This window comes from Mustelus asterias, chromosome 1 (assembly GCF_964213995.1).
Source record: "Mustelus asterias chromosome 1, sMusAst1.hap1.1, whole genome shotgun sequence".
Lineage (NCBI taxonomy): Eukaryota > Metazoa > Chordata > Chondrichthyes > Carcharhiniformes > Triakidae > Mustelus > Mustelus asterias.
Genome location: NC_135801.1, coordinates 148,555,778 through 148,582,960, shown reverse-complemented (window position 1 = coordinate 148,582,960; position 27,183 = coordinate 148,555,778). Strand labels below are relative to the sequence as shown.

The 27,183-nt window shown below is 44.6% G+C and overlaps 1 protein-coding gene across 1 annotated transcript in view; it reads left to right on the top strand.

The window, feature by feature from the left end:
* The window catches only part of LOC144498747 (A disintegrin and metalloproteinase with thrombospondin motifs 12-like), a 557,508-nt gene that overhangs the window by 197,975 nt on the left and 332,350 nt on the right, over nt 1-27,183 (top strand). Inside the window, exon 4 of the mRNA XM_078220368.1 lies at nt 25,529-25,725. Within this exon, the coding sequence (XP_078076494.1) occupies nt 25,529-25,725 (197 nt within the window). The remainder of the gene's footprint in view (nt 1-25,528; nt 25,726-27,183) is intronic.

Below are 27,183 nucleotides of genomic sequence, written 5' to 3'. Positions count from 1 at the left end.
GAAAATTGAGTGAGTCGCCCACACTCCACTTTTCGCCGTGTTATGGGATTGCTCCATCAACTTTGTAGCCATTTCAGTTGGAAGTTAAAATGTGCTTCTTATTGTCAGAGTTAGATTTGGAGGGTGTGAAAATGTGACCATTCTTGGATCCCAAACCCATTGGTTTTTGCGGTCTGTCCACCAGAGCAATCTTACCGAAGGAGGTCAATTAAGAGCCAGGGGCGGCACGGTAGCATAGTGGTTAGCACTGCTGCTTCACAGCTCCAGGGACCTGGGTTCGATTCCCGGCTTGGGTCACTGTCTGTGTGGAGTTTGCACATTCTCCTTGTGTCTGCGTGGGTTTCCTCTGGGTGCTCCGGTTTCCTCCCACAGTCCAAAGATGTGCAGGTTAGGTTGATTGGCCATGCTAAATTGCCCTTAGTGTCCTGGGATGCGTAGGTTAGAGGGATTAGTTGGTTAAATATGTAGGGATATGGGGGTAGGGCCTGGGTGGGATTGTGGTCGGTGCAGACTCGATGGGCCGAATGGCCTCTTTCTGTGCTGTAGGTTTCTAAGATTCTAAGAAGCCACTGCTGGCAATCTGGACCAATTAGTACAGGGGGCCAATGGGATGGCAAAGGTTATTTTTGTGGCAGTCCCACTGGGTGATGTGGGTGCCACTTTAAGTTGGAGACTGAGAGGGCACCTCAATATATAGATGCCTTATAAAGATTGCAAAAAAAAAGCTGTTAAAATAAGTTGTGGCTACAGCTGTGTGTCCTTCACTGTCCACAGGATACCATGCAACCATAGCTGTGACTCTGTGGCACTCATGGCTCCAATGTAGGAGGGGTTAGAGGTTTCATAGGACCTTTGGCCTGCTGCTTGGAGGCTGCAACCAGTCACTTGCTAAACCTGAGTGGGAAGCCCTTCCATGGCGAGTGTGATCTCGATGGCATCAGTCATTTGCCCTCAGTGGGGCCCTAATTGCTGCAGATCAGTAAGCATGTGTGAAGAGAAACCAAGATTATTGGCTCAATCTTAGCAGTGGCACACCATTCCTGAAGGTGAAACCAGAAGTGTGCATCGCTTAGTTTTCTTCCTTTTTCCCCATACGATTAGAATTTAAATTGAAAGTGCTGGCAGTGCACCAGAAGACACATTTGATCCCACGGCAGGGGAAAGCTTTCAGTGGTGAAACGCACTCTCAGCTGACAATGTTTCAGCTGTAGATGGGCTATACAATGGCCTCCTGGTCTTCATCTCGGCTAAAACTTTCCTGCCCAACTCAATTTCCATTGGCATAAGACTTATTGAGAGAAGGGAGGTAACATGAATGTTTTTTTCAAATTCACGTGACAAACACATGGCTGACTTAATCTTTGCATCTCAAACTGCTTTTGGGGAATCAAAATGTCATCAGATTTTCTGCTCTTGCCGTAGTCTTACCGAGGCCAATCTTCTGTCACCACCGCCCTTTGTTTACAATGTACTCTAAAGTGCCGCTCAGCAGCTACAGTGCACAGTTCAGCCCGAAGTCTTTCAACTGCCGGTCTGAGTGGAGCCAGCTGGTTTTAAACCTCCTGCCACTGCTTCCATATTGAGCGAGCCTCCACTCGTCTAGTAGGGGAGCTCATATTCTATGAGGCCCACGGGGAGATCTATTGATGATCTCCTATGGCCATCATAACAGTAATGATCTCTGGATTATTACCTGAGCCCTGTGCAATGAAAAAGGACTAATTAGTAATCTTGTTGTAAAGGAGTCTTTAACACTACATTCTGCACTCTCTCATTTCCTTCTCTATGATAGATTGCGCGCTATCTTGCGTATAGCGCGCAAGAAACAATACTTTTCATTGTATGGTAATACATGTAACAATAATAAATCAAATCAAATCAAGGAAAGAGTGACCATAATATGGAAACATTTCATGTTAAATTGGAAAGTGATGTTCTTCAACCTATGTAAAAAAAATGAAAGTATGACGGACAAATTGGCAATGGTGGATTAGGAAACTACGTTAACAGGTATGACAGTAGACAGCAGAGAACTAATATATAGTTTACCACAAAAATACATTCCTCCAATGTACAAAAGCACAGCAAGGAAAGTGTTCCAATCGTAGCTAACAAAGTAAATCAAGACTTGTATTTGATCAAAGGAAGAGGCGTATAAAAAAGCCAGAGGAATAGTAAGCCTGAGGTTGGCAGCATTTTAGAACTCTGCAAAGGAGGACTAAGGAAATGATTAAGAAAGGGAAAAGAGAGTATGAATGCAAGCTTGTCTGAAACAAAGGCAGACTGTAAAAGCTTATTTGTGGTATGTAAAAATGAAAACATTGGGAAAACAAATGTGGGTCCATTACAAGTGGAATCATGAGAACTTATAAGAGGGAAGAAGGAAATTGCAGAGAAACTAAACAAATATTTTGGGTGGGATTCTGCTCGTAACTCACCGCATGTGTCGCAGCAGCGGAGGCGACTCACCATTTGCTGATGGCGGGATCATCTGGTCCTGCCATTGTCAACGGGGTTTCCAGTTGAATGCACCCCTTGCTGCTGGCAAACTTGTGGCAGGGGTGTGCCGTTGGTAGGCCTGGAAGATCTGCCGGCCTGTACGTCCAGAAAGCTCTAGTCTTTGTGTCTGTATTCACAGAGGAAAATACTCCCAGAAATAATGGAGAATCAAAGGACTAATGTAAATGAGGAAGTGCAAGGTATTAATATCAGTAAATAAAAAGTACGAGAGAAATTAATGATATTTAAAGTAGATAAATACCCTGGACCTGATGATCTACATTTCAACAGGTGGCTGTAGAGATAGTAGATGCATTGCTAGTCATCTTTCAAAATTCTATAGACTGTGGAATAGTTCTTGCTGATTGGAAGATAGCAAATGTAACCCCACTGTGTAAGAAAGGAGGCAGAGAGAAAACCCAGAAGAGAGACCTATTAGCCTAACATCAGATATAGGGAAATTGCTTGAATCCAAAATCAAGGATATGATAGCATGACAGAGAAAATAATGATGGGATTCAGCAAAATCAACATGAATTTTTGAAAGGGAAATCACATTTAACAAACCTGTCAGAGTTTTTTGATGATATAACCAGCAGAATAGATAAAAAGCAACCCAGAGGATGTGGTATATTTAGGTTCCGAAAAGCTTTTGATAAGGTCCCGAGTAAAATTGGAACACATGGGGTTGAGTGAAAAATAATGGGAATGATCTTGAGTCCACGCTCGCCGTCCATGGGAATGTGGCAGGGCTCAATATCTGGGGAAAGGAGGAAATCACCAACTTTTACAGATACACCAAAGAACGCATTCTTTCTGGTTGTATCGCAGCTTGGCATGGCTCCTGCTCTGTCCAAGACGGCAACAAACTGCAAAAGGGTCGTGAACGAAGCCCAGATCATCACTCAAACCAGCCTCCCATCCATTGACACTGTCTACACTTTCCGCTGCCTCGGAAAAGCCGCCAGCATAATCAAGGACCCCTCATACCCCGGACATTCTGTCTTCCACCTTCTTCCATCGCAAAAAAGATACAAAAGTCTGAGATCACGTACCAATCGTCTGAAGAACAGCTTCTTCCCTGCTGCCACCAGACTTTTGAATGGACCTACCTCACATTAAGTTGCTCTTTCTCTACATCCTAGCTGTAACTGTAACACTACATTCTGCACTTTCTCCTTTCCGTCCCTATGAACGGTATGCTTTGTATAGCACGCAAGAAACAATACTTTTCACTGTATATTAATACACGTGACAATAATAAATCAAATCAAATCATGAATCTCGCCAGCGAGTTTGTGATTTCTGACTTTCCCCACCGCTAGCCGGTGAAATACATTGTAATAAATTTTAATATGATTAAAGACCACCCCGCCATATATTCCCCCAGGTGTATTTTTGTACATTGGCGATGTGATGTCACGTTGGGGAGGTTTATAGTAGATTCACCCAGATGTGAACCTGTCGTGGGGATCCCCCGAGGGCGTAATGATGAGCATATCCCCTGGGGGAGAGGGGTATGGCAGGCAGCACCGTGGCACTGCCCCCACACAGGTTGGCACAATGCAAACCTGAAAGTGCCAACCTAGCAGTGCCAGCCTGTGCCGGAGCAGTGCCGGGGCAGACCCTCGTGGGAGGGAGGTGGGCGAACTCATTTATTTGTGGTAATGGGGGAGAGTGAACATGGGAGCTGGTGATGCTGGCAATGGCTGTTTGGGGAGGTGGGGGCATGGGCCCGATGCCAGTGATGTTTGGGGGGTGGGGGGGTGTGGCGGGGAGATGCCAGCTCTGATCGCAGTGGGGGCAGGGGGATGCAGGGATGCCAGCGATGACTGTTTGGGGGTACGGGGAGAGATGCTGGATCTGATTGCGGCAGTGGGATGCCGACTTTAATCACTGAAGGGGAGCCCCTGAGAGCTCCGCGATGGGGGTGGGAGGGGGGAACTGGTTCTCCACTGATAGGGCTCTCAATCGTGTCCGACCCATCCCCCGGCCATTGCTCATACCCCCTTCCCTCCCTTCCAGAACCAGGATAGGGTCCCACTTTTCATCCCATCAGCCTCCATGTTAAAGGATCATCCTCTGCCATTTGCGCCAACTCCAGCATGATGCCACTACTCAACACATCTTCCCTTCACTTCCCCTCATCAGCATTCCGCAGGGACTGTTCTCTCCGGGTCATCCTGGTCCACTCCTCCATTACACCCAGCACCCCACCCCCTATCCACGGCACCTTCCCATGCAATCGTAGAAGGTGCAGCACCTGCCCCTTCACTTCCTCCCTGCTCACCATCCCAAGTCCTAAACACCCCTTTCAGGTGAAGCAGCGCTGGTCTATTGCATTCACTGCTCGCAATGCCGTCTACTTTACATCAGAGAGACCAAATGCAGATCGGGTGATTGCTTTGCAGAACACCTTCGGTCTGTCAACAAACAGAACCCAGACCTTCCTGTTGTTTGCCACTTCAACACACCACCCTGCTCTCCTACCCACATGTTCATCCTTGGCCTCTTGCAATGTTCTAGCGAACCCCAATGCAAACTGGAGGAACAGCACCTCATCTTCCGATTGGGCACTTTGCAGCTCCTGGACTGAGCATTGAGTTCAACAACTTTAGAGCACGAACTCTCCACCCCATCTCCATTTATTTCATTTCTTCTTTTCATCTCATTCATCCATTTCTATCACCTTTCATTCTGTTTTTCCACTTCTCCAATCTTGCTCTCCATTCAAAACCCTCATCCCCACGTCAGGGCAATTGCCACATTCCTTAGGTAGTCCATAAACATCTGTACCTCTGCTCTGCCACTCACATTCTGATCATCTAATGGACACTTTTAGCACCTTTCTCAGCCTCCATCATCACCATTTACATTTCCTTTGTCATGTTACAGCCCCCACCGCCCCCCCAAATATAAATCTCATCTCATCTTCTTCCATCTCAGCTCTGACAAAGGGTCATCCAGACTAGAAACGTTGGCTCTATTCTCTCTCCACTGATGCTATCAGACCTGCTGAGATTTTCCAGCATTTTCTGATCTTATTTGTGTTGAAGTAGAAGATTAGCCATGATCTCATTGAACGACAGGGCAGCCTTGAACGCAGAATGGCATACTCCTGCTCCTATTTCATATGTTCTTAAGGGCAGGTCAGATTAACTCCTGACTCCCTAAAACATGCCCGTCATTGACATATCACAAGTCAGGAGTTGTGATCTAATACCCACCCTCATTCCCATGTGCCTGTATGCATAGAGCTCCAGCTACACTTATGGAGCTCTGCACCATGCATCGCGTTGCTTGATGGTCAATCCTTCCACGGTTTTAAACATTCAAACCCTCCACCACCACTGTCAAAACCCTCCTCAGCAGCACTGGTGTGGCTGCAGCCCACGGGCTGAGGTTGTTTAAGAAGGTAGCTTAGCACCATCTTCTCGAGAAAAATTGTGAATGAATAGGAAATACTGATCTTTGCCAGTGATGCCCACATCCCTGTGAATGAAGACGGGGAAAAAATGTTCGTAGCTTAATTTCATTGGCAAAAGATCTGGAGGAGAGCTGTGGGAGAACATTTTTCATTCGTCAAGTTGTCAGGGTGGGGCATGCTCTACCTGCAAAGGTGGTGGGAGCTGGTTCCATAAATAATTTTAAAAGGGAGTTGGACATGTATTTGAGGGTGGGGAACTTCACAATTCAGGACATAAAGCAGGGATGTGGGCTGAAGTATGACTGCTGTTTCAAACAGCCAGCATAGCTGTGGCAGAATGAATGTCTTACCTTGGTGCAAGTTTCTGTGATTCTCTGAACAAAAGAACAGACATCTGTTTTAATCATGTTGATTAAGGGATAAATATTGATTGCGGTGGTGGGTGAGTGGTGCACGGTTAGCTCAATTGACTAGGTGGCTAGTGTGTGGATCAGATTAATGTCAACAGCACAGGGTTCAATCCCCATTCCGGCTGAGGGGGACTTGATGCCCATCTTTCTGCCCTGACAATAATAAAATCACAGCAATTTGCTGTGGTTAGGTGAATAATTACCAAGGGCCAGCCTTCAGGAATGGAACCCGAAGATTGGTTCGGATGCTAAGGAGAATTCCCCTGCACCTTTTTTGAATTTCAGTTTGATTTTTGGACCTCTTTTATAGAGCAATTTTAATTAATGTTGGGACATACATCAGTTCCAAAAAAACAAATTCAGCAGCTGAAATTGAGAAATGCCAATGTGTATTGTTTATACTCATGGGACTTTTCTGCATTGCCAGCATAGACTATATTAACCTTTTGTCCAGCGCAGCAGAAAGTGCAGCACTTAAACTTTATCAGCTTATTTCCAATTACCATCTAGCCTGCACATCTGTGGACTGTGAGAGGAAACCTAGTAAGTTCTCTCCCACTCCCACTCACCTGATGAACTCCCACTCACCTGACGAAGGGGCAGCGCTCCGAAAGCGAGTAGATTTGCTACCAAATAAACCTGTTGGAATTTAACCTGGTGTTGTGAGACTTCTTACTGTGTTTACCCCAGTCCAACGCCGGCATCTCCACATCATGACTACCATCGGCGGAGGAAACCTATGCAGACAAGGGAGAATGTGCAAACTCCACACAGACAGTTATCCGAGGCTGGAATTGAACCCGTGTCCTTGACGCTGCGAGGCAGCAATGTTAACCACTGTGCCACCTTGCTGCCCACTACATTTCAGAGAAACAAGCAGAACAGTTGCGATTATCGGTAGCAGTGGTGAATTATATAACTGTCCAGATACAGTACCAGGAGCCTGGAGACAGAACTGAAGACTTAATCAAATCAAACAATTCAGGCATACACTTTAAATTGTTTTTGCAGACATTATGATGAAAATTTTCTCAAAAAGTAAATAAGGAATTTTGTTCCCAAGAAGAAATAGATTTCAAGCTTATGCAACTACAAGTACCAATGACTTTATTTGCATGAGCCAGTACAAAACAGACAGAGCTGCCAATACAAGAAATATGTTTTAAAAAAATTTTTAACACTCGGAATACTTTTCAAGGACAGGCATTTATTCCAGAAACCCACATGTCAGACAGAGACGATCGGTCAGACACTTGAAATTATCCTTACAATCTCTGTAGACAAAGGCATGGGTTTTTATCAAGGCTGCAAAGGATACGTTGGCTGGCGATTTCCTTGCAGTTGCTCTAACTCTGCTGTTACAACTATTCCAGCAGTACAACGGGAATTATGTTCCAATAGTTAAGGTGGCGGAATGTGAGCAGCTGCTGAGGAAATTCCTCATCGCTGTACCACTGAAGCATACCCTCCCTTCACGGTCAATGATAAAATTCTATTAGCTTTCCTAATTACTGGCTGTACCTATGTGCCCGCCTTTTGTGATCGAGCCAAAAAATATTGAGTGAGATTCTCCGGCCGACCAGCCGTGTATTTCCACCGGCGGGAGGTCATACAGTCATAGAGGTTTAAAGTTAAAGTTTAAAGTTTATTAATTAGTCACAAGCAAGGCTTACATTAACACTGCAATGAAGTTCCTGTGAAAGTCCCCTACTCGCCACAGTCCGGTGCCTGTTCGGGTCAATGCATCTATGGAAACAGGCCCTTCGGCCCAACTTGTCCATGCCGCCCTCTTTTTTTTAAACCCCTAAGCTAGTCCCAATTGCCCGTATTTGGCCCACATTCCTCTATACTCATCTTACCCACATAACTGTCTAAATGCTTTTGAAAAGACAAAATTGTACCCGCCTCTACTACTGCCTTGGGGAGTTTGTTCCAGACACTCACCACCCTCTGTGTGAAAAAATTGCCCCTCTGGACACTTTTGTATCTCTCCCCTCTCACCTTAAACCTATGCCCTCTAGTTTTAGACTCCCCTACCTTTGGGAAAAGATATTGTCTATCAAGCTGATCTATGCCCCTCATTACTTTATATACCTCTATAAGATCACCCCTCAGCCTTCTATGCTCCAGAGAAAAAAGCCCCAGTCTTTCCAACCTCTCCTTATAACTCAAAACATCAAGTCCCGGGAGCATCCTAGTAAATCTTTTCTGCACTCTTTCTAGTTTAATAATATCTACAATAGGCTGACCAGAACTGTAGACAGTATTCCAAGTGTGGCCTTACCAATGTCTTGTATAACTTAAACTCCTATATTCAATGTTCTTGACCAATTGAGTTAATTGATGGATATAGTATTGAAAGGAACGATAGCTGGAACGCATCAGCCACATCCTGATTTAAAACCTTGTGTGTCAAGAAAGCTTGAGTTAACCATCCAAGGTGGATGTCTATTGTGGTATCTATCTATGGTTGCCTATTGTACTGAGTGATCATTCGTCCTAGTCTGTGTGGAAGAGTTCTTGAACAAAGAAAGAACAAAGAACAGTACAGCACAGGAACAGACCCTTCTGCCCACCAAGCCTGCACCGATCACAAGGTGGCGTGTTGTTCCCTAGCAGCGGGATTCTCTGGTTCCGCTGCTGTAAATGGGAAATCCCATTGATGCCACTCCACGCTGGCGGGGAACCCACAGGCAGGGGTGTGCTGCTGGCGGGACTGGAGAATCTCACCGATGTGAACGGCCAGAGAATTCTGGCCATTATTTTCAACCAGAGTTTGAAACCCAATTTCTGCCTTATCTGCTGCAGTCCATGCAGCATGATGCTTGCACATTCGCATTAGGTCAGAAAATGGATCCAACGGACATGAAATGAAGAATGGTGATGAGTATAAAAATTGGCAAATCATGCTGCAGCTGTACAGAGCCTTGGTTAGGTTTCATTTAGAACATTGTGTACAATTCTGGTCGCCACACTACCACAAGGATGTGGATGCTTTGGAGAGGGTGCAGAGGAGGTTTACCAGGATGTTGCCTAGTCTGGAGGGTATCAGTTATGAGGAGAGGATGGATAAACTCGGTTTGTTCTCACTGGAACGACAGAGGTTGAGGGGTGACTAGGATTACGAATGGCTTGGACAGTGTGGATAATCAGATGCTCTTTCCTAGAGTAGAAAAGTCAAGTACTAGGAGATATAGGTTTAAGGTGTATGGGGAAAAGTTCAGAGGAAATGTGCGAGGCAAGTGTTTTACACAGAGGGTGGTGAATATCTGGAACACACTGCCCGGGGAGGTGGTGGGAGCAGGTACGAGAGCAGCATTTAAGGGGCAACTAGATGAATACATGAATAGGATGGGAATGAAAGGATTTGACTCTGGAAGTGCATACGGTTTTAGTTTAGGCAGGCATTATGATCGGCGCAGGCTTGGAGGGCCAAAGAGCCTGTTTCTGTGCTGTACTTTTCTTTGTTCTTTGAGTATCCAAGTCAAGATGGTGTGTGATTTGGAAGCAATGTTGTTCCCATGGCTTTCCTGCTCTTGCAGAAAATGCAGATGTATGGGATTGGGGGTGATCTAGGAAATTGGATCAGGAATTGGCTAGCGGATAGGAAACAGAGGGTGGTGGTTGACAGTAAATATTCATCATGGAGTGCGGTTACAAGTGGTGTACCTCAGGGATCTGTTTTGGGGCCACTGCTGTTTGTAATATTTATTAATGATCTGGATGAGGGTATAGTTGGGTGGATTAGCAAATTTGCTGATGACACCAAAGTCGGTGGTGTGGTAGACAGTGAGGAAGGGTGTCGTAGTTTGCAGGAAGACTTAGACAGGTTGCAAAGTTGGGCCGAGAGGTGGCGGATGGAGTTTAATGCGGAGAAGTGTGAGGTAATTCACTTTGGTAGGAATAACAGATGTGTTGAGTATAGGGCTAACGGGAGGACTTTGAATAGTGTGGAGGAGCAGAGGGATCTAGGTGTATGTGTGCATAGATCCCTGAAAGTTGGGAATCAAGTAGATAAGGTTGTTAAGAAGGCATATGGTGTCTTGGCGTTTATTGGTAGGGGGATTGAATTTAGGAGTCGTAGCGTTATGTTGCAACTGTACACAACTCTGGTGCGGCCGCACTTGGAGTACTGTGTGCAGTTCTGGTCCCCACATTACAGGAAGGATGTGGAGGCTTTGGAGAGGGTGCAGAGGAGGTTTACCAGGATGTTGCCTGGTATGGAGGGGAGATCCTATGAGGAGAGGCTGAGGGATTTGGGATTGTTTTCGCTGGAAAGGCGGCGGCTAAGAGGGGATCTTATTGAAACATATAAGATGATTAGAGGTTTAGATAGGGTGGATAGTGATAGCCTTTTTCCTCTGATGGAGAAATCCAGCACGAGGGGGCATGGCTTTAAATTGAGGGGGGGTAGTTATAGAACCGATGTCAGGGGTAGGTTCTTTACCCAGAGGGTGGTGAGGGATTGGAATGCCCTGCCAGCATCAGTAGTAAATGCGCCTAGTTTGGGGGCGTTTAAGAGATCCGTAGATAGGTTCATGGACGAAAAGAAATTGGTTTAGGTTGGAGGGTCACAGTTTTTTTTTTTAACTGGTCGGTGCAACATCGTGGGCCGAAGGGCCTGTTCTGCGCTGTAATGTTCTATGTTCTATGCTGTTCTTGCTGGTAGAAATTGCAGAGGCTGTACAAGTGGAGTGTACAACTTGGTGTGTTGCTTCTGTGCATCCTGTTGATCTTACAAACCCTAGATATCAGTGGCTGATATTGAGTACTGCAGCAAGGATACTGATCAGGCAAACTCATGTGTACTGATTTCAGTAAATCTGCTAAATTATAGTTAAGAAAGCCCACCAACACCTCTACTTTTTCAGAAGACGAAGGAAATTTGGTACATCAGCTATGACTCTCACCAACTTTTACAGGTGCACCATAGAAAGCATTCTTTCTGGTCGTATCACAGCTTGGCATGGCTCCTGCTTTGCCCAAGACCGCAAGAAACTACAAAAGGTCATGAATGTAGCCCAATCCATCACGCAAACCAGCCTCCCATCCATTGACTCTGTCTACACTTCCCGCTGCCTCAGCAAAGCAGCCAGCATAATTAAGAACCCCACGCATCCTGGACATTCTCTCTTCCGCCTCCTTCCTTCAGGTAAAAGGTACAAAAGTCTGAGATCACGTATCAACCAACGCAAGAACAGCTTTTTCCCTGCTGCCATCAGACTTTTGAATGGACTTACCTTGCATTAAGTTGATCTTTCTCTACACCCTAGCTATGACTGTAACACTACATTTTGCACTCTCTCATTTCCTTCTCTATGAACGGTACACTGTCTGTATAGCGAGCAAAAAACAATACTTTTCACTGTATGCCAATACATGTGGCAATAATAAATCAAATCAAATCAAAAATTATGGGCAGCCACCATTAGAAATAATCAAATCCAGTGGTTCACCAATGTTGTTTAGTGAAGAGACCTCTTGCTCTTGCATGTTTGGTTGGCTCTGAATGCCCTCTGATACGGTCTACTAAACAATTATTGCTGAACCATCACAAGCATTGGGTCACCCAAAACATTCTCATCAACATCTGTACTGATGCTCAAGTTAGGAGAGCTGCCCCAACAACTTGTCAAGCAATAGTCATGCTTAAACAACTAGGAGGGCAGAATTGGACACAACCCATCCTGACTAAATTTCCAGCCTTCTAGAGCAGCCTAGCTATTGTTACAGTCGGTGCATATGGGAGTGGCTGCTGCTGTCCATCTTCCTAAGTTCCCTTGTCTTTTACATTAAATTCCTTTCTCTTAGAAGTAAATTGACCGATTCTATGTTCCCAGCAGGAAACAAAAGTCAAAATTAAATCAAAGATTTAGCACTTAAGTATCGCAATCCTAAATTTAACCCCGATTAAATTTGAGTATGACTCCCCATTGGGAGCCTGAGGTCAAACAATTTGTCCCAGTATTTCAGTTGAAAATATATCTCGTTAATTTGAGCTAGCAGAAGCTACAGAGGATCACAGAATTGTTACGGTGCAGAAGGAGGCCATTCTGCCCACTGTGTCTGCTCTCCAAATGAGCATCATGTCATCATGCCATTCCCCTACCTTGTCCCCAGACCCCTGCACGTTGTTTCTAATGTCCCCTTGAATGCCTCGATTCAATCTACCTCCATCACACGTCCAGGCAGTGCATTGCATACCTGAACCACAGTTTGATAAAGTACTCAATGTTGTGATTTCTATGTATAAAAATACTTAGATCAATTTGGACAAATCATAGAATGCTTACTGCACAGAAGGAAGCTATTCAGACTATAATGTCTGTACCAGCTCTCTACAGGAGCAATTCAGCTCATCTCACTCCTATGGTCCTGCAATTGCTATTCCAGCATCCTTCTGAAAGTCATGTTTGAATCTGCCTCCCCCACGATATCATTTCTGCACTGTGGGTGTACCTACAGCTTAGGGACTGCTGTGGTTCAAGAAGGCAACTCACCATTGCTCAAGGGCAACTAGGGATGGACAAAAGCAGTGTATTGAGATGGATAGAAAACTGGTTGGCAGACAAGAAGCAAAGAGTAGGAATAAATGTTTTTTTTCCCGAATAACAGGCAGGGAGCAGGGGGTACCGCAGTGATTGTTGCTGGAACCCTAGCTATTCACAATACATATTAATAATTTAGATGAGGGAACTGATTGTAATATCTCCAAAATTGCAGATGACACAAAACTGTGTGGGAGGTAGAGCTGTGAGGAGGATGCAAAGATCCTTTGGTGTGATTTGGACAAGCTGAATGAGTGGGCAAATGCATGGTAGATACAGTATAATGTGGATAAATGTGAGGTTATCCACTTTGGTAGCAAAAACTTGACAGCAGACTATTATCTGAATGGCTATAGATTGAGTAATACGTCTCACAACACCAGGTTCAAGTCCAACAGGTTTATTTGGAATCACAGGGTTTCGGAGCCCTGCTCCTTCATCAAGTGAGTGGAGAGGTAGGCCTGAAGTCGATGTCTATCTCCTTCATTTGGCCTAGGCTTGCCAAATCCTAACTGTCCTGGCTTGAGACAATTCACACCTCATTAAATCAAATCGAAAGAAACATATAAAATTCTAACAGGGCGAGACAGGATAGATGTAGGAAGGATGTTTGATTTGATTTATTATTGTCACATGTATTGGTTTACAGTCAAAAGTATTCACTGTATACCAATACCAATAAGTCCTTAAAAGCTGGCTGCTTTTCTGAGGCAGCAAGAAGTGCAGACAGTGTCAGTGGGTGGGAGGCTGCTTTGAGTGGAATGGGCTTCGATCACGACCCTGTGTAGTTTATTTCCGTCTTGGGCAGAGCAGGAGCCATACCAAGCTGTGATACAACCAGGAAGAATGCTTTCCATGGTGCATCTGTAAAGGTTGGTGAGAGTCGAAGTGGACATGCCACATTTCCTCAGACTTCTGAGAAAGTAGAGGCATTGGTGGGCTTTCTTAGCTATAGCGTCTGCATGGAGGGACCAGGACAGGTTGTTGGTGACCTGGGCACATAAAAACTTGAAGCTCTCGACCATTTCTACTTCATGCCCACTGATGTAGACAGGTGCATGTCCTCCATTACTCTTCCTGAAGTCGATGACAATCTCCTTTATTTTTTTTTTACATTGAGGGAGAGATTATTGTTGCTGCACCAGTTCACCAGGTTCTCTATCTCATTTCTGTACTCTGTCTCGTCATTGTTTGAGATCCATTCCACTATGGCACTGTCATCAGCAAACTTGAAAATTGAGTTGGAGGCAAATTTGACCACACAGTCATAGGTGTATGAGGAGTATAGTAGGGGGCTGAGGGCACAGTCTTGGGTGCCGGTGTTGAGGATGATCGTGGAGGAGGTGTTGTTGCCTGTCCTTACTGATTGTGGTCTGTGGGTGAGGAAGTCCAATTGCAGAGGGAGGAGCCGAGCCCCAGGCCACGGGTTTGGGGATGAGTTTCATCGGAAGTTTTAGCTGTAGTCGATACATAGGTGACTTTGTTTTCTAGGTGTTCCAGGGCTCAGTGCAGGGCCAGGGAGATGGCGTCTGGTGTGGACTTGTTGCGGTGGTAGGTGAACTGTAGTGGATCCAGGCAATCTGGAAGGCCGGAATTGATTTGTGCCATGACTAATCTTTCGAAGCACTTCATATGATGGATGTCAGAACCACTGGATGATAGTCATTAAGGCACGCTGCCTGGCGTTTCTTTGATATCGGGATGATGGTCGTCTTCGTGAAGCAGATAGGGACCTCAGACTGTTGTAAAGGGAGGTTGGAGATGTCTGCGAATACACCGCCATCTGATCTGCCCAGGATTTGAGTGCTCATCGGGTACCCCATCTGGGCCAGTTACTTTCCATGGGTTGACCTTCGAGAAAGCTGCTCTGACATCTGCAATGGTCACCCCAGATACAGGTTCATCCATGGCTACCGGGGTGGAGGGCATGCTCTTGCTGACTTCTTGCTCAAAGCGGAGTTCAGTTGTGTACCACAGGGATCTGGGTCCCCTTTTATTTGTCATTTATATAAAGTATATAGATGTCTATGTTGGTGGTGGTGGGGCGGGGGTAGGATGACACAAAGATAGGCCGAGTGGTTAACAGCCAGGTGGAGTGTCTTGGACGACAAGAAGGTGTAGATAGGATGGTCAAAAGGGCAGATAAGTGGCAGATGGAATTTAATCCTGACAAAGAAATATTCATTAAACATGAAGAGGTTTTGTGGAACAATGAGAGCTTGATGTGTTTGTCCATTGATCACTGAAGACGAAAGGGCATGTTAGTGTGGTGGTGAAAAAGACATATGGGACACTTGCCCTTATCAATCAAGGCATAGATTATTGATTTATTCGTGTCAGAAGTAGGCTTACATTAACACTGCAATGAAATTACTGTGAAAATCCTCTAGTCGCCACACTTAGGTGCCTGTTTGGATACACTGAGGGAGAATTTGAATTCTTTGAGGAGGTGACCAACTGGGTTGATGAGGATAGTGCAGTCGATGTAGTTTATTTGGATTTCAGCAAAGCCTTTGACAAGGTCCCACATGGGAGACTTGTAAAGAAGGTAACTGCACATGGGATGCAGGGTAATTTGATGACGTGGATTCAAAATTGGCTCAGTTGTAGGAGACAGATGGTGATGACAGGCAATGCACCTAATCAGCTCATCTTTCGGACTGTGGGAGGAAACCGCAGCACCCGGAGGAAACCCATGCCGACACGGGGAAAATGTACAGACACACAGACAGTGACCCAAGCCGGGATTCGAACCCGGATCCCTGGTGCTGTGAGGCAGCAGGGCTAACCACTCTGCCACCCAAAAACTAAAAAAAACTGGGGGGTCATGTTAGCATTGTAAGGAACTTTGGTGAGTCCACAGCTGGAGTACTGTGTGCAGTTCTGGTTGTCATATTACAGGAAGGATGTGATTGAACTGCCGTGGTGGGCGGGGGAGGTGCGGGGTGGGGGGGGGGCAGGGAGTGGTACAGAGGAGATTCACCAGGATGTTGCCTGGGATGGAACATTTACATTGTGAGGAGAGATTGGATAGGCTTGGGTTGTTTTCGTTGGAGCAGAGAATACTGAGGGGCAACCTGTTTGAGATGCACAAGATTATGAAGGGCATGGACAGGGTTCAGTTGAGGATCAGTCACAAGGGGATGCAACTTCAAAGTGATGGGCAGGAGGTTGGGGGGGGGGGGGGCGAATATGAGGACAATCCTTTTTTTTATCTGGCAGGGTGGTGACGGTCCGGAATGCACTCCCTGGAAGGGTGGTGGAGGCGGGTTGACCCACGTCCTTTCAAAAGTACCTGGACGAGCACTTGGCACATCATAATATTTAAATTAGATATAGCTCTTGGGGCTAAAGGAATTAAGGAATATGGGAGGAAGGGGGGGATCAGGAGATTGAATTCAATGATCAGCCATGATCACCATGAATGGTGGAGCAAGCTCGAAGGGCCAAATGGCCTACTCCTGCTTCTAGTTTCAATGTTTCTAAGGCTTTGTGCCAAGTGCTGGTAAATCACACAGAGGGTGGCGAGTGTCTGGAACAAGCTGCCAGAGGTAGTAGCCGAGGTGGGTACAATTTTGTCTTTTAAAAAGCATTGAGACAGTTACATGGGTAAGATGGGTATAGAGGGATGATGGGCCAAACACAGCTCCTCGAAGCGCAGGAGGTGGTACCGCGACAGCGGGTGGGAGCTGGGCTCAGGAGGTGCAGCCGGAGGGCCTGCTGTGTGCCTGCCTCCGCCCCTTCCAGGCGCCAGTTCAGCTGCTCCAGGTACCGGGCCCACTGGAAAACCTGTTCACCTGTGCCTCGTCCCAGTGGCCAGCCCACGGGCTCTGCGCCACGGCCAACATCTCAGTGAAGCGGGCCAGGTTGTCGAGCAGCGCCTCCATCCTCCCCACACAAGTCGCAGCCGTTAGTTCTCCCTCAGACCGGTTCAAACCACCCAGAGCGTGCACGCTGCCTGCTGATTGGGCAGCCGGATCACTTCCGGGTGAGGGGAGGGAGGGGTCACCTCCATTCATTCATTCATTCACTCATTGTGAAAGGGTCCATTAGCATACTTAACACTTGGATCATTGTGGGGCAGAATCAAGGGTGATTTTCCAGCAACTTGTGTTTTTAAGTATTCTGTTTAGCATGCCTGTAAAATAACCAAATTAGCTCGTAATCAGAGGAATAGTAGAAAAATCCGGTGGCACAGTGGTTAGCATTGCTGCCGACAGCGCCAGGGATCCAGGTTCAATTCCAGCCTTGGGTCACTGTCTGTGTGGAATTTGCACATTCTCCCCGTGACTGTGTGGGTTTCCTCCGGGTGCTCTGGTTTCCTTCCACGGTCCAAAGATATGCGGGTTAGGTTGATTGACCGTGCTAAATTTATCCTGGTGTCAGGGGGATTAGCAGGGTACGGGTCTAGGGCCTGGGTGGGATTGTAGTCGGTGCAGACTCGATGGGCTGAATGGCCTCCTTCTGCATTGTAGGGATTCTATGATTCTATGAACAGAGGCAATTGGGACTAGCTTAGGGGTTAAAAAAAGGGGCGGCATGGAAAAGTTGGGCCAAAGGGCCTGTTTCCATGTTGTAAACCTCTAGGACTCTTAATGGGATTAGGTGGGAGATTGGGGATGGAGTTTTCCTGTCTTGCCCAACGCGAGAATATTGGTGTAAATGCGATGGGCTGAAGGATCTCTTCTGCACTGTGCGATTCTGAAAAGGCTAGGTAACAAAATTGTAGCTCAAGGTCAACTTGAATAAATATTTAACTGAAGGACTGAAAACAGCGAGTTGTGGTGAATTGTTGGTTTTTGACTGGATGTTGCGAGATGGTGGAGCTTCTCGGTAGTGGCTTCAATGGGAATTCCCGTTGGCAGAGGCAGGACAAGAAGATCCCACCACCAGCGAATGGCACACCGCCTCCCCTCACTGAGAAAATGCCAAGAGAAGGAAATCTTGTCCACTTTGAACAGCTGAAGGAAATCAACTTGCAGGACCACGTTATAGAGCGGGGGAAAGGGGTGGACCGAAATGGAGAAAGAATTTCTCTCCCTACATTTCCATCTTCCCTGTGGTGCAATGAATGGTTATCGATCTGAAACGTTAACTTTGTTTTTCTCCAGCGACTTGCTGAGCACTCCTAGCATTTATTTGTTTTTATTGGATTTCCAGCACACACAATGTTTAGTTTTTATCGTACGAGGGAACAAAATCAATGAGACAGCTGAAAGCTTATCGCACAGTGGCTCCAGAAGGTTGATCACCTCATAGAATCCCAACAGTGCAGAAGGAGGCCATTCAGCCCATCAAGTCTGCACCGACCACAATCCCACCCAGGTGCTACCCCCGTAACCCCACATATTTACCCTGCTAATCCCCCTGACACTAGGGTCAATTTAGCATGGCCAACTTAACCTGCACATCTTTGGACTGTGGGAGGAAACTGGAGCACCCGGAAGAAGCCCACTCAGACACGGGGAGAATGTATAAACTCCACACAGACAGTCACCCGAGGCCAGAATTGAACCCGGGTCCCTGGCGCTTTGAGGCAGCAATGCCACTGTGCCGCTCCTGCTTCAGTTGAACAGGTTCCATTCCAGTCTGGATTTTCTCAGTTATGTACTGATAACTCCTGAAAAAAAGCGAACAGATAATGCCAGTGTTTGCATTTTGATGAGCAACTAAACAGTTATCCCTGTAGTTCGTGTGTAAATCCATTACAATGCAGTGTAAGTTTCTAATGACAACTGAGGAATGCCTTATATATGACGATTATTACAATGCCAGCTAATGTTACAACTGGACATTTAGGTCCCAGAATAGAACCCCAGCTCGACGGATTGTAACTTTTTGTTTAGGGACCTTGATGAACAGAGTTGCATTGACTGCTGATTAACTTTTAACAAAAGAACAAAACCTTTTTTTAAAAAACAAAAGAAATTAGCTATTACTCCTTCACCCCATCTATATCTTTATAAATGTACACAGATTTGTGAGGATAACACAAGTTACGAAATAGATCTTATACTCTAATGTTCTCAGCAAGTACACAGTCCATGTAAACCAACAGGCCAATTGTAGTCTGACCCACCACTTTCTGAAGCCAAGTGGCAGTCTGTGGATTTCTCATTAACTCCCCCCAGATGCTTGTTATGCTGTGAGCCAACTGGTCTCACTGGAACTCTGACTTCCACATGAGTGTTTCCAAACTTCCCTCCCAAAAAACGTGGAATCTTCTCCCAAACAATACGTCCTCTCATCACCAAGGATCCTCTTCCTGAATTTCAGTCTCTCCCTTTAGTATTCCTCTGCCTTAGATCACTATATGCATTCAATACTCCACACAACCTCCCAGGTACCAAGCTATGTCAATAAAACACTACTGCTTTATGGGCTGAACTTAGAGATCACCACTCTTTTGATTTACCTCCGATGCCTGACTTCTCACCTAGCCAACATTAAATCTGGTTCTTTTAGTTGTCTCTTTAACTCAGAGCATGTTCTCTGCTTTTTATTTGGATTCTCCTGAACAGAACCCTTTTCAAGTTCTTGTTCTTTGTTCCTTTAACTTCACTGTCTTCCTAAGGTATATTTTTGTCTCAGTTCCCTGGTTTCCAGAACTTTCTTTTGTTCTTTTGGGAAGTCTACGTTTTGCAACTTCCTGGTCACATTTGGCTTCTCCTGGCAGCAGCTTACAACCAACTTGAAGGTTCTTTCCGTTCCAGGGTGTGTCCCCTTGTTGCTAAGCAACTACCTAGTTTCCCTTTAAGCCCTGTTTGCTTTCACATTGTAAATGCTTATTACCATGCATGCCTCTAAACCAAATTGAAGTCATTAACCCTTTCCAATACAAAAACACAAAATTAAACTGACTTAAAGCCGAGCCTTATTTCTAACATCCACAAATACAAAGATAGATTGTTTAAAATTACCTCTGTTTCCTGACGCAATGTGAGCTTATTGTGCATCCTACTGTTTTGTAATTATGAAAGCAGAGGGAAAGATAGTCTTCATGCGTTCAAGGAATCCCATGTGCAACAAAAAAGCACTAATATACATAAAGTAACTATTACTTTGAAGAAATCAGACTGCTGGGACTACAGACCATAAATATTGAAATGTGAACGGAAAATATAAAAATATTATTCTCCAAAGTATAATGAATGCTGGCAATAATCTGCAGACATGTAGAGATAAATACATTAAGGTCATTTAAAATACATTTGATGCTAGCCTGTGGGATGAATTTTGACCAGCTGCATGGCTTTTTATTATCCTTGACTGTTCTAGTATTCTTAATACTATATTTGATATTATTTAAAATTTAAACTTTATTTCCCTGTCTTTTACGATGAAATCTTTAGACACTAGCTTTTTCCGGCAAGAAGAAATGAAACTCATTAGCAATCAAATCATAATGAAACAGTGTTCGCAGCATTGCTTGAAGAAGAGCGCACTCTCAATATAAGGAGATGGAAACTTTTGTGCACTATGACTAGCAGAGGAATGGGTAAAGGAAATTACATTTTTTTATATAACTACAAACATCAAACATTCACACAGAGTCCAGCCTCTGATATCTCCAACATGGAGATGGATTCACCTGTGACCTTCCTGGATTGTCATTATTTGTGATAAAATAGAAACACCATGGCTTCCTCTTCCTGCTAGCATGACTTCAATGGAAGTGCAACAGAAATCTATCAACATATTTGGGTTGAGAAATTAGTAATTCTAACCACAGTATTTACCAATGGTATTTGCAGCTATTTTTGCACATTTGAACCATTTTACCTTATCTTACAGCACTGTCGCTGGCTGGGGTTATGCCTCCATCTTGAGCTTAACCTGGAATACTTCTATCTATATGGTGGTGATGTTTCTATCAGCCAAGAACAGATGCCTAATCTTCCAAAATTACAAAGGAGAGAATTGCACTCATTTCACACCAGAAAAGGCTGTCTACCATATTGGTGAAGACAGAAAAAAAGGCCTCAGTCTGAAATGGGCAATACACCCTTCACTTAAGAAACAGAGGCCTAAAGATTGTCTGCAGCTCCCTTATGCAAATTAAGCTTCCAAGTATGTAGCCAAGAGCAGTGGTTTCTTGAAGTGATAGTCATCTCCTATCTACGAGGGCTAATTCAGTGATGATACCCACAGAGCATAATCTTGAATCCTGGGAGCATTGCTTGTTGAATCATGCCATAGGCATGCTTGAAAAGATCCCAAAAAGAAACCTGTTTAAATTGGACTCATACCAAAATTAGTTATGTGTTTTTGTAATGTATTCTTGAGATGTGAATGTGACTGGCAAGGTTGACGTTTATTTCCCATCATTAGTTGTCCAATTGAGCAGTTCTATGTAACTGAGCAGTTCGCTAGACATCCTTGGAGAGCCATTTGGGGCACAGTGGTTAGCACTGCTGCCTCACAGTGCCAGGGACCCAGGTTCAATTTCCGGCTTGGATCACTGTCTGCACATTCTCCCCATGTCTGCGTGGGTTTCCTCTGGGTGCTCCGGTTTTCCCCCACAGTGTAAAAGATGTGTTGATTAGGTGCATTGGCCATGCTAAATTCCCCCTCAGTGTACCCAAACAAGCGCCGGAGTGTGGCGACTAGGAGGCTTTCACAGTAACTTCATTGCAGTGTTAATGTAAGCCTACTTGTGACACTAATAAATAAACTTTAAACTTTTGATGTGGGCTGGAGCCACATCCATACAGGTTAAGGATGGCAAATTGTTTTTCCAAAAAGACATTAGTGAACCAATTGGATTTTTCTGATGATCTGACAGTTTCATGGTCACTTTTACTGATTAAGAAGTTTAACAACACCAGGTTAAAGTCCAACAGGTTTATTTGGTAGCAAAAGCCGCACAAGCTTTCGGAGCTCCAAGCCCCTTCTTCAGTTGTGTGGGAATTCTGTTCACAACCAGGGCATATAAAGATGCAGACTCAATTTACATGAATAATGGTTGGAATGCGAATACTTACAACTAATCAAGTCTTTAAAATACAAACAACGTGAGTGGAGAGAGCATCAAGACAGGCTAAAAAGATGTGTATTGTCTCCAGACAAGACAGCCAGTGAAACTCTGCAGGTCCCGGCAGGCTGTGGGGGTTACAAATAGTGTGACATGAACCCAATATCCCGGTTGAGGCCGTCCTCGTGCGTGTGGAACTTGGCTATCAGTTTCTGCTCAGTGACTCTGCGCCGTCGTGTGTCGTGAAGGCCGCCTTGGAGAACACTTACCCGAATATCAGAGGCCGAATGCCCGTGACCACTGAAGTGCTCCCCAACAGGAAGAGAACAGTCTTGCCTGGTGATTGTCGAGCGGCAAGACTGTTCTCTTCCTGTTGGGGAGCACTTCAGCGGTCACGGGCATTCGGCCTCTGATATTCGGGTAAGTGTTCTCCAAGGCGGCCTTCACGACACACGACGGCGCAGAGTCTCTGAGCAGAAACTGATAACCAAGTTCCGCATGCACGAGGACGGCCTCAACCGGGATATTGGGTTCATGTCACAATTTGTAACCCCCACAGCCTGCCTGGACCTGCAGAATTTCACTGGCTGTCTTGTCTGGAGACAATACACATCTTTTTAGCCTGTCTTGATGCTCTCTCCACTCACATTGTTTGTATCTTAAAGACTTGATTAGCTGTAAGTATTCGCATTCCAACCATTATTCATGTAAATTGAGTCTGCATCTTTGTATGCCCTGGTTGTGAACAGAATTCCCACTCACCTGAAGAAGGGGCTTGGAGCTCCGAAAGCTTATGTGGCTTTTGCTACCAAATAAACCTGTTGGACTTTAACCTGGTGTTGTTAAACTTCTTACTGTGTTTACCCCAGTCCAACACCGGCATCTCCACATCATCACTTTTACTGATGCCAGCTTCTATTTCCAGAATTTTGGTGGAACTTGAACTAACATTCTTTGGATTGTCCATGGATTGTCCATCCAGTAATGCAACCATACTTCTGTGCCCCAGTTAACTCTTTAAGTGTTGCTTATTGGTAAAAACACAGGTTGTTGGTTTCTGCTCTGGTCTATAAGAGTTTGATTCTTAAATGTGAGATTGAAAGTTTAGTGCTTCAATCATGGTTCAGTTTTTTATTTGCAGTAATTCTAACCACAGTATTTACCAATGGTATTTGCAGCTATTTTTGCACATTTGAACCATTTTACCTTATCTTACAGCACTGTCGCTGGCTGGGATTATGCCTCCATCTTGAGCTTAACCTGTGGTGATGTTAACAACATCAACCAAAATAAGTGGGAGGAGCTGTGGCAGAAGATGGGGACCAGGTTCAGAGATAGGATAAAATGAGACTGTGGAGAAATTTGATGATGGGGAAGATAAGGATTTTAAATACGATACATTGAGGAACATAATGGTGGTCATTGAGGGCACAAGGAGGGGTTAATAGGACTTGATGTGTGACCAAATATGGGCAAAGGAGTTCTGGGCAAGTTGGAATTATGTGGAAGATCGAAGACCAGTTTGGTATTCATTGGAGAAATCATAGAATCATAGAATTCCTACAGTGCAGCAAGAAGCTATTTGGCCTTTATAACCAGCACCAACAACAATCCTACCCCGGCCCTATCTCCGTAACCCCATGTATTTACCCTGTTAGTCTCCCTGACACTAAGGGGCAACTTAGCATAGCCAATCAACCTAACCTGCACATCTTTGGACTGTGGGAGGAAACTAGAGCACTCCCGGGAGGAAATTCATGGAAACACATGACTCCAAGGCTGGAATTGAACCCCGGTTCCTGGCACTGTGAGGCAGCAGTCTAATCACTGTGCCAATGTGCTGCCCAATAGTTCAAATTTTAAACTAATAAAAGCATAGATAAGGCCTTTGGCAGAGAGCCTGAGAGGAGAGAAAGAGATTTTGGAGCTGGAAATATGTAATGTTAGTGACAGATAGGATGTAAGGTATCAAGCTTCGTGTTTGGTTAAACAGGTTTTGCACCATTGATTCTTTCGGAGCAGACCAGAGAAGGGTCAGTGGTAAGGAAACACAATATCGGCCACAGCTGAGAATAATAGTTGCGGTCTCCCTGATGTTAAGGTGAGGGAAATTTTGATTCATTTTTCTCAAACACAAATCCTTCTCAAGCTACCAGGGACAACATTGACTAATTCAGCCACTCCTCTATCTACCGCTGAACACAAATACCAGAAGCCTCTTATGCCTGGGTTAAAAGCTTTCATCAGTTTCCCCTTGGCAAAGAGGAAACAATATCAAAAAATTACAGAATGAGTTGGACAAAATATGAAGGACTGTACAGAACAATAGCAGATAGCATTGAAAATCAGTAAAAATGGGCTGGATTTTCCGGTTGTGCCCACCCAGAGACCAGAAATTCCTGCCTGAGGTCGACGGACCTTTAAGTTGTCCGTCAAATTGTCTGTCCCGCGCTCAAGGATTCCCACAGTGGGTGGGACTGGAAAAGTTAACTCTATATTGTAACTAACATAGAGAAGAAAAATGGGTGACATGTGTTTCATGAATGGTGTTGAAACAGTTACAGTTGAAGTTGCAACTAAGCTAGGAGTGCTACTAAACTTGCTGATACTGTTTATTCCAAGATGTTCATGGCTCTTCTGCCAAGGATGAACCTAGAGAACTCCCACAGAAATTGAACCTCACATACATCAAATATTGTTTCTGCCTTGTATGCAATGCTTTAAAATCATACCTGAGCCAATAACATAAAGTGATGATGCAGAAGAAGCTGATATGAATACTAGAATTAGGGCCACCCAGAGACTGGCGGTAGCCCAGTGGTTAGCACTGCTGCCTCACAGCGCCAGGGACCCAGGTTTGATTCCCGGCTTGGGTCACTGTCTGTGTGGAGTTTGCACGTTCTCCCCGTGTCTGCGTGGGTTTCCTCCGGGTGCTCCGGTTTCCTCCCACAGTCTGAAAGACGTGTTGGTTTGGTGCATTGACCCGAACAGGCGCCGATGTGGCGAATCGGGGAATTTCACAGTAACTTCATTGCAGTGTTAATGTAAGCCTTACTTGCGACTAATAAATAAATAAACTCTATTCACCCAGAAACTGGATACAAAGTTTTGTAAACTATGCAGGAACCGATAATGGCAAACGCAGGGAATTCTTGTCAGCCTGTAAATAACCCTTCAACTCCTCAGTACCATTGTCTCCTGAAAACGTCAATTAGGTTCCACAAGGATCGAAGAAAAGATAACGTTTCAGAGAAAAGAATGCAGGGTTGACTCTTTAACCCAGTGAAATTGCAAGGTAAGTTTTATTCTTCTGACTTGGAAGTATTCCGATTACCACCATTTCCCAATCTACAGCAGCATTTTATAGAGGGCTTTGACATTTCTTCTTCCATGTGATGCACAAACGACAAATACTTATTAAATCGTCTTTAACAGGGGTAAGAGGAAACCTTTCTCCTTCCTTGCTTTCTGTTTGGAATTGAGTTAAAGTAAGAAAGGAAGGAGGAAAAAAAAGATACTTATACAGTACCTCACGCAATCGCAGAGTGTTCTAAAATTCATTAGATCCACTGAATTAGTTTTGAAGTGCAGTCATTGTTCCAAATCATTAATATAAATGTGTCAAAGGAGCAGCATATTGCTAATGCATGTGTTGCTTTTTCTGGTACAGATTCTGTGAATAGTATCCTCAAGCAAGAAAGACAAAGAGAGAGATGGGAGGAGATTCATAGAAAAGGCCGCAGAATCTCCCAGCGATCGATCAGCAAAGAACGATGGGTTGAAACTTTAGTAGTTGCTGACACCAAAATGATAGAATATCACGGCAGTGAAAATGTGCAGTCATACATCTTTACCATAATAAATATGGTAAGAGCCATTACATTTTATATCCTTTTCTGACAAAAACCAAGTATGTCGACATACTGATCTCAACACAGGCAATGATCCATCAATCGGAAAATGCTCAGAACCATCCTGGTGCTCACCAGGCACCTAACCTTGTCGCACAACTTATATTTCAATATTTCTGGTGCGTGCCCACATCAGTCGAAGTGCAACTAACTTGACGTTCACGGAAGAGAAAGAAGAAAGCTGGCAAGCCATTCAGGTATAAGTTGGCCAAACCTCCTCAAAAAACATTTTCAAAGTGTTGGCAGTGGCTCTCCCATTATTAAAAAGCCAAATTTGTTGGGATGTTCAGAGTCCTGAGAGCTGGGTAGCAGGATTTATGATTATTTCACTAGCCCCATCTTCATCTGATGTAATAGCCCTTGATGGGCTAAACAGCACTTCTGTCTGTTCCAACATTCAATGGGAAACTTTTGGCTGTTCTGGATCAACGTAAAGAAACTGATCTGTTTTATACTTTCAGCATTTTCTCACTGTCTAAAACATGCTTATACTCCCCAATTCTACTCTGTTGTTGATGATCCATCTTACCACTTTTTATATTAACTCACAGAGCCCCTATACTCATTTGTCACTCTGTTCCTTCCTTATGACATATCCCACATATCAAACAAACCAAACTCTCTTTTGTTGATGATTTAATCCTATTTCGTCTATTGATCTCTTTTGCTTCATTGCACGATCCCCTTTGATCATAAATGGAGTTACTGTATCTTCCCCTATTGCTAAAGCTGCCTCTCAAAACAAATGGGTTTGGAAGGTGAAGGTCCTTCAGCCTCTTTGGCTCGATATTCAACCTATTTGAACTCAATGTTCCTTTCTTTAAAAACTTGCTCTTATCACTTGGTTGTGTTTATTGTCCAAGGTTTAACTTATTGTTTATCTGTCCACCTTTTGCCTGAATGATATTGCGTCACCTCGTTCAACCACTGCAGTCTTTGCAAAGTTGCTCATGCAATAGCAATAGATGGAAAATTCTGACGTATTGCGACTGAATCAGTTTGGGGACATAGTGGGTGGTGGTTTGCGTGCAATAATTGCAGCCCTTTCAACACTGCCCACGTTCTAAAGACAGACATGAAATGGGTTTGAAATCCTAACCCAAAAAAGATGATTAAATGAGAAAGGGAACTGGATTGGAGAGTAAAGTAGTGATTTTTTTAAATCCCCCTTTATTCTTTCATGAGGTATGGGCATCATTGCAAGGCCAACATTTGTTGCCCGTCCCTAATTTCCTTTGAATGAAGTGGTTTGCTGGGTCAGTTCAGAGGGAAGATAAGAATCAAAGTCACATGTAGGCCAGACCAGATAAGCACATAGGATTTATTTCCCTAAAGGGCATTAGTGAACCAGATTTTAAAACAATCAATGATGATTATTTGTGAATTGATGTTACATGCTGGAAAGATTGATGGG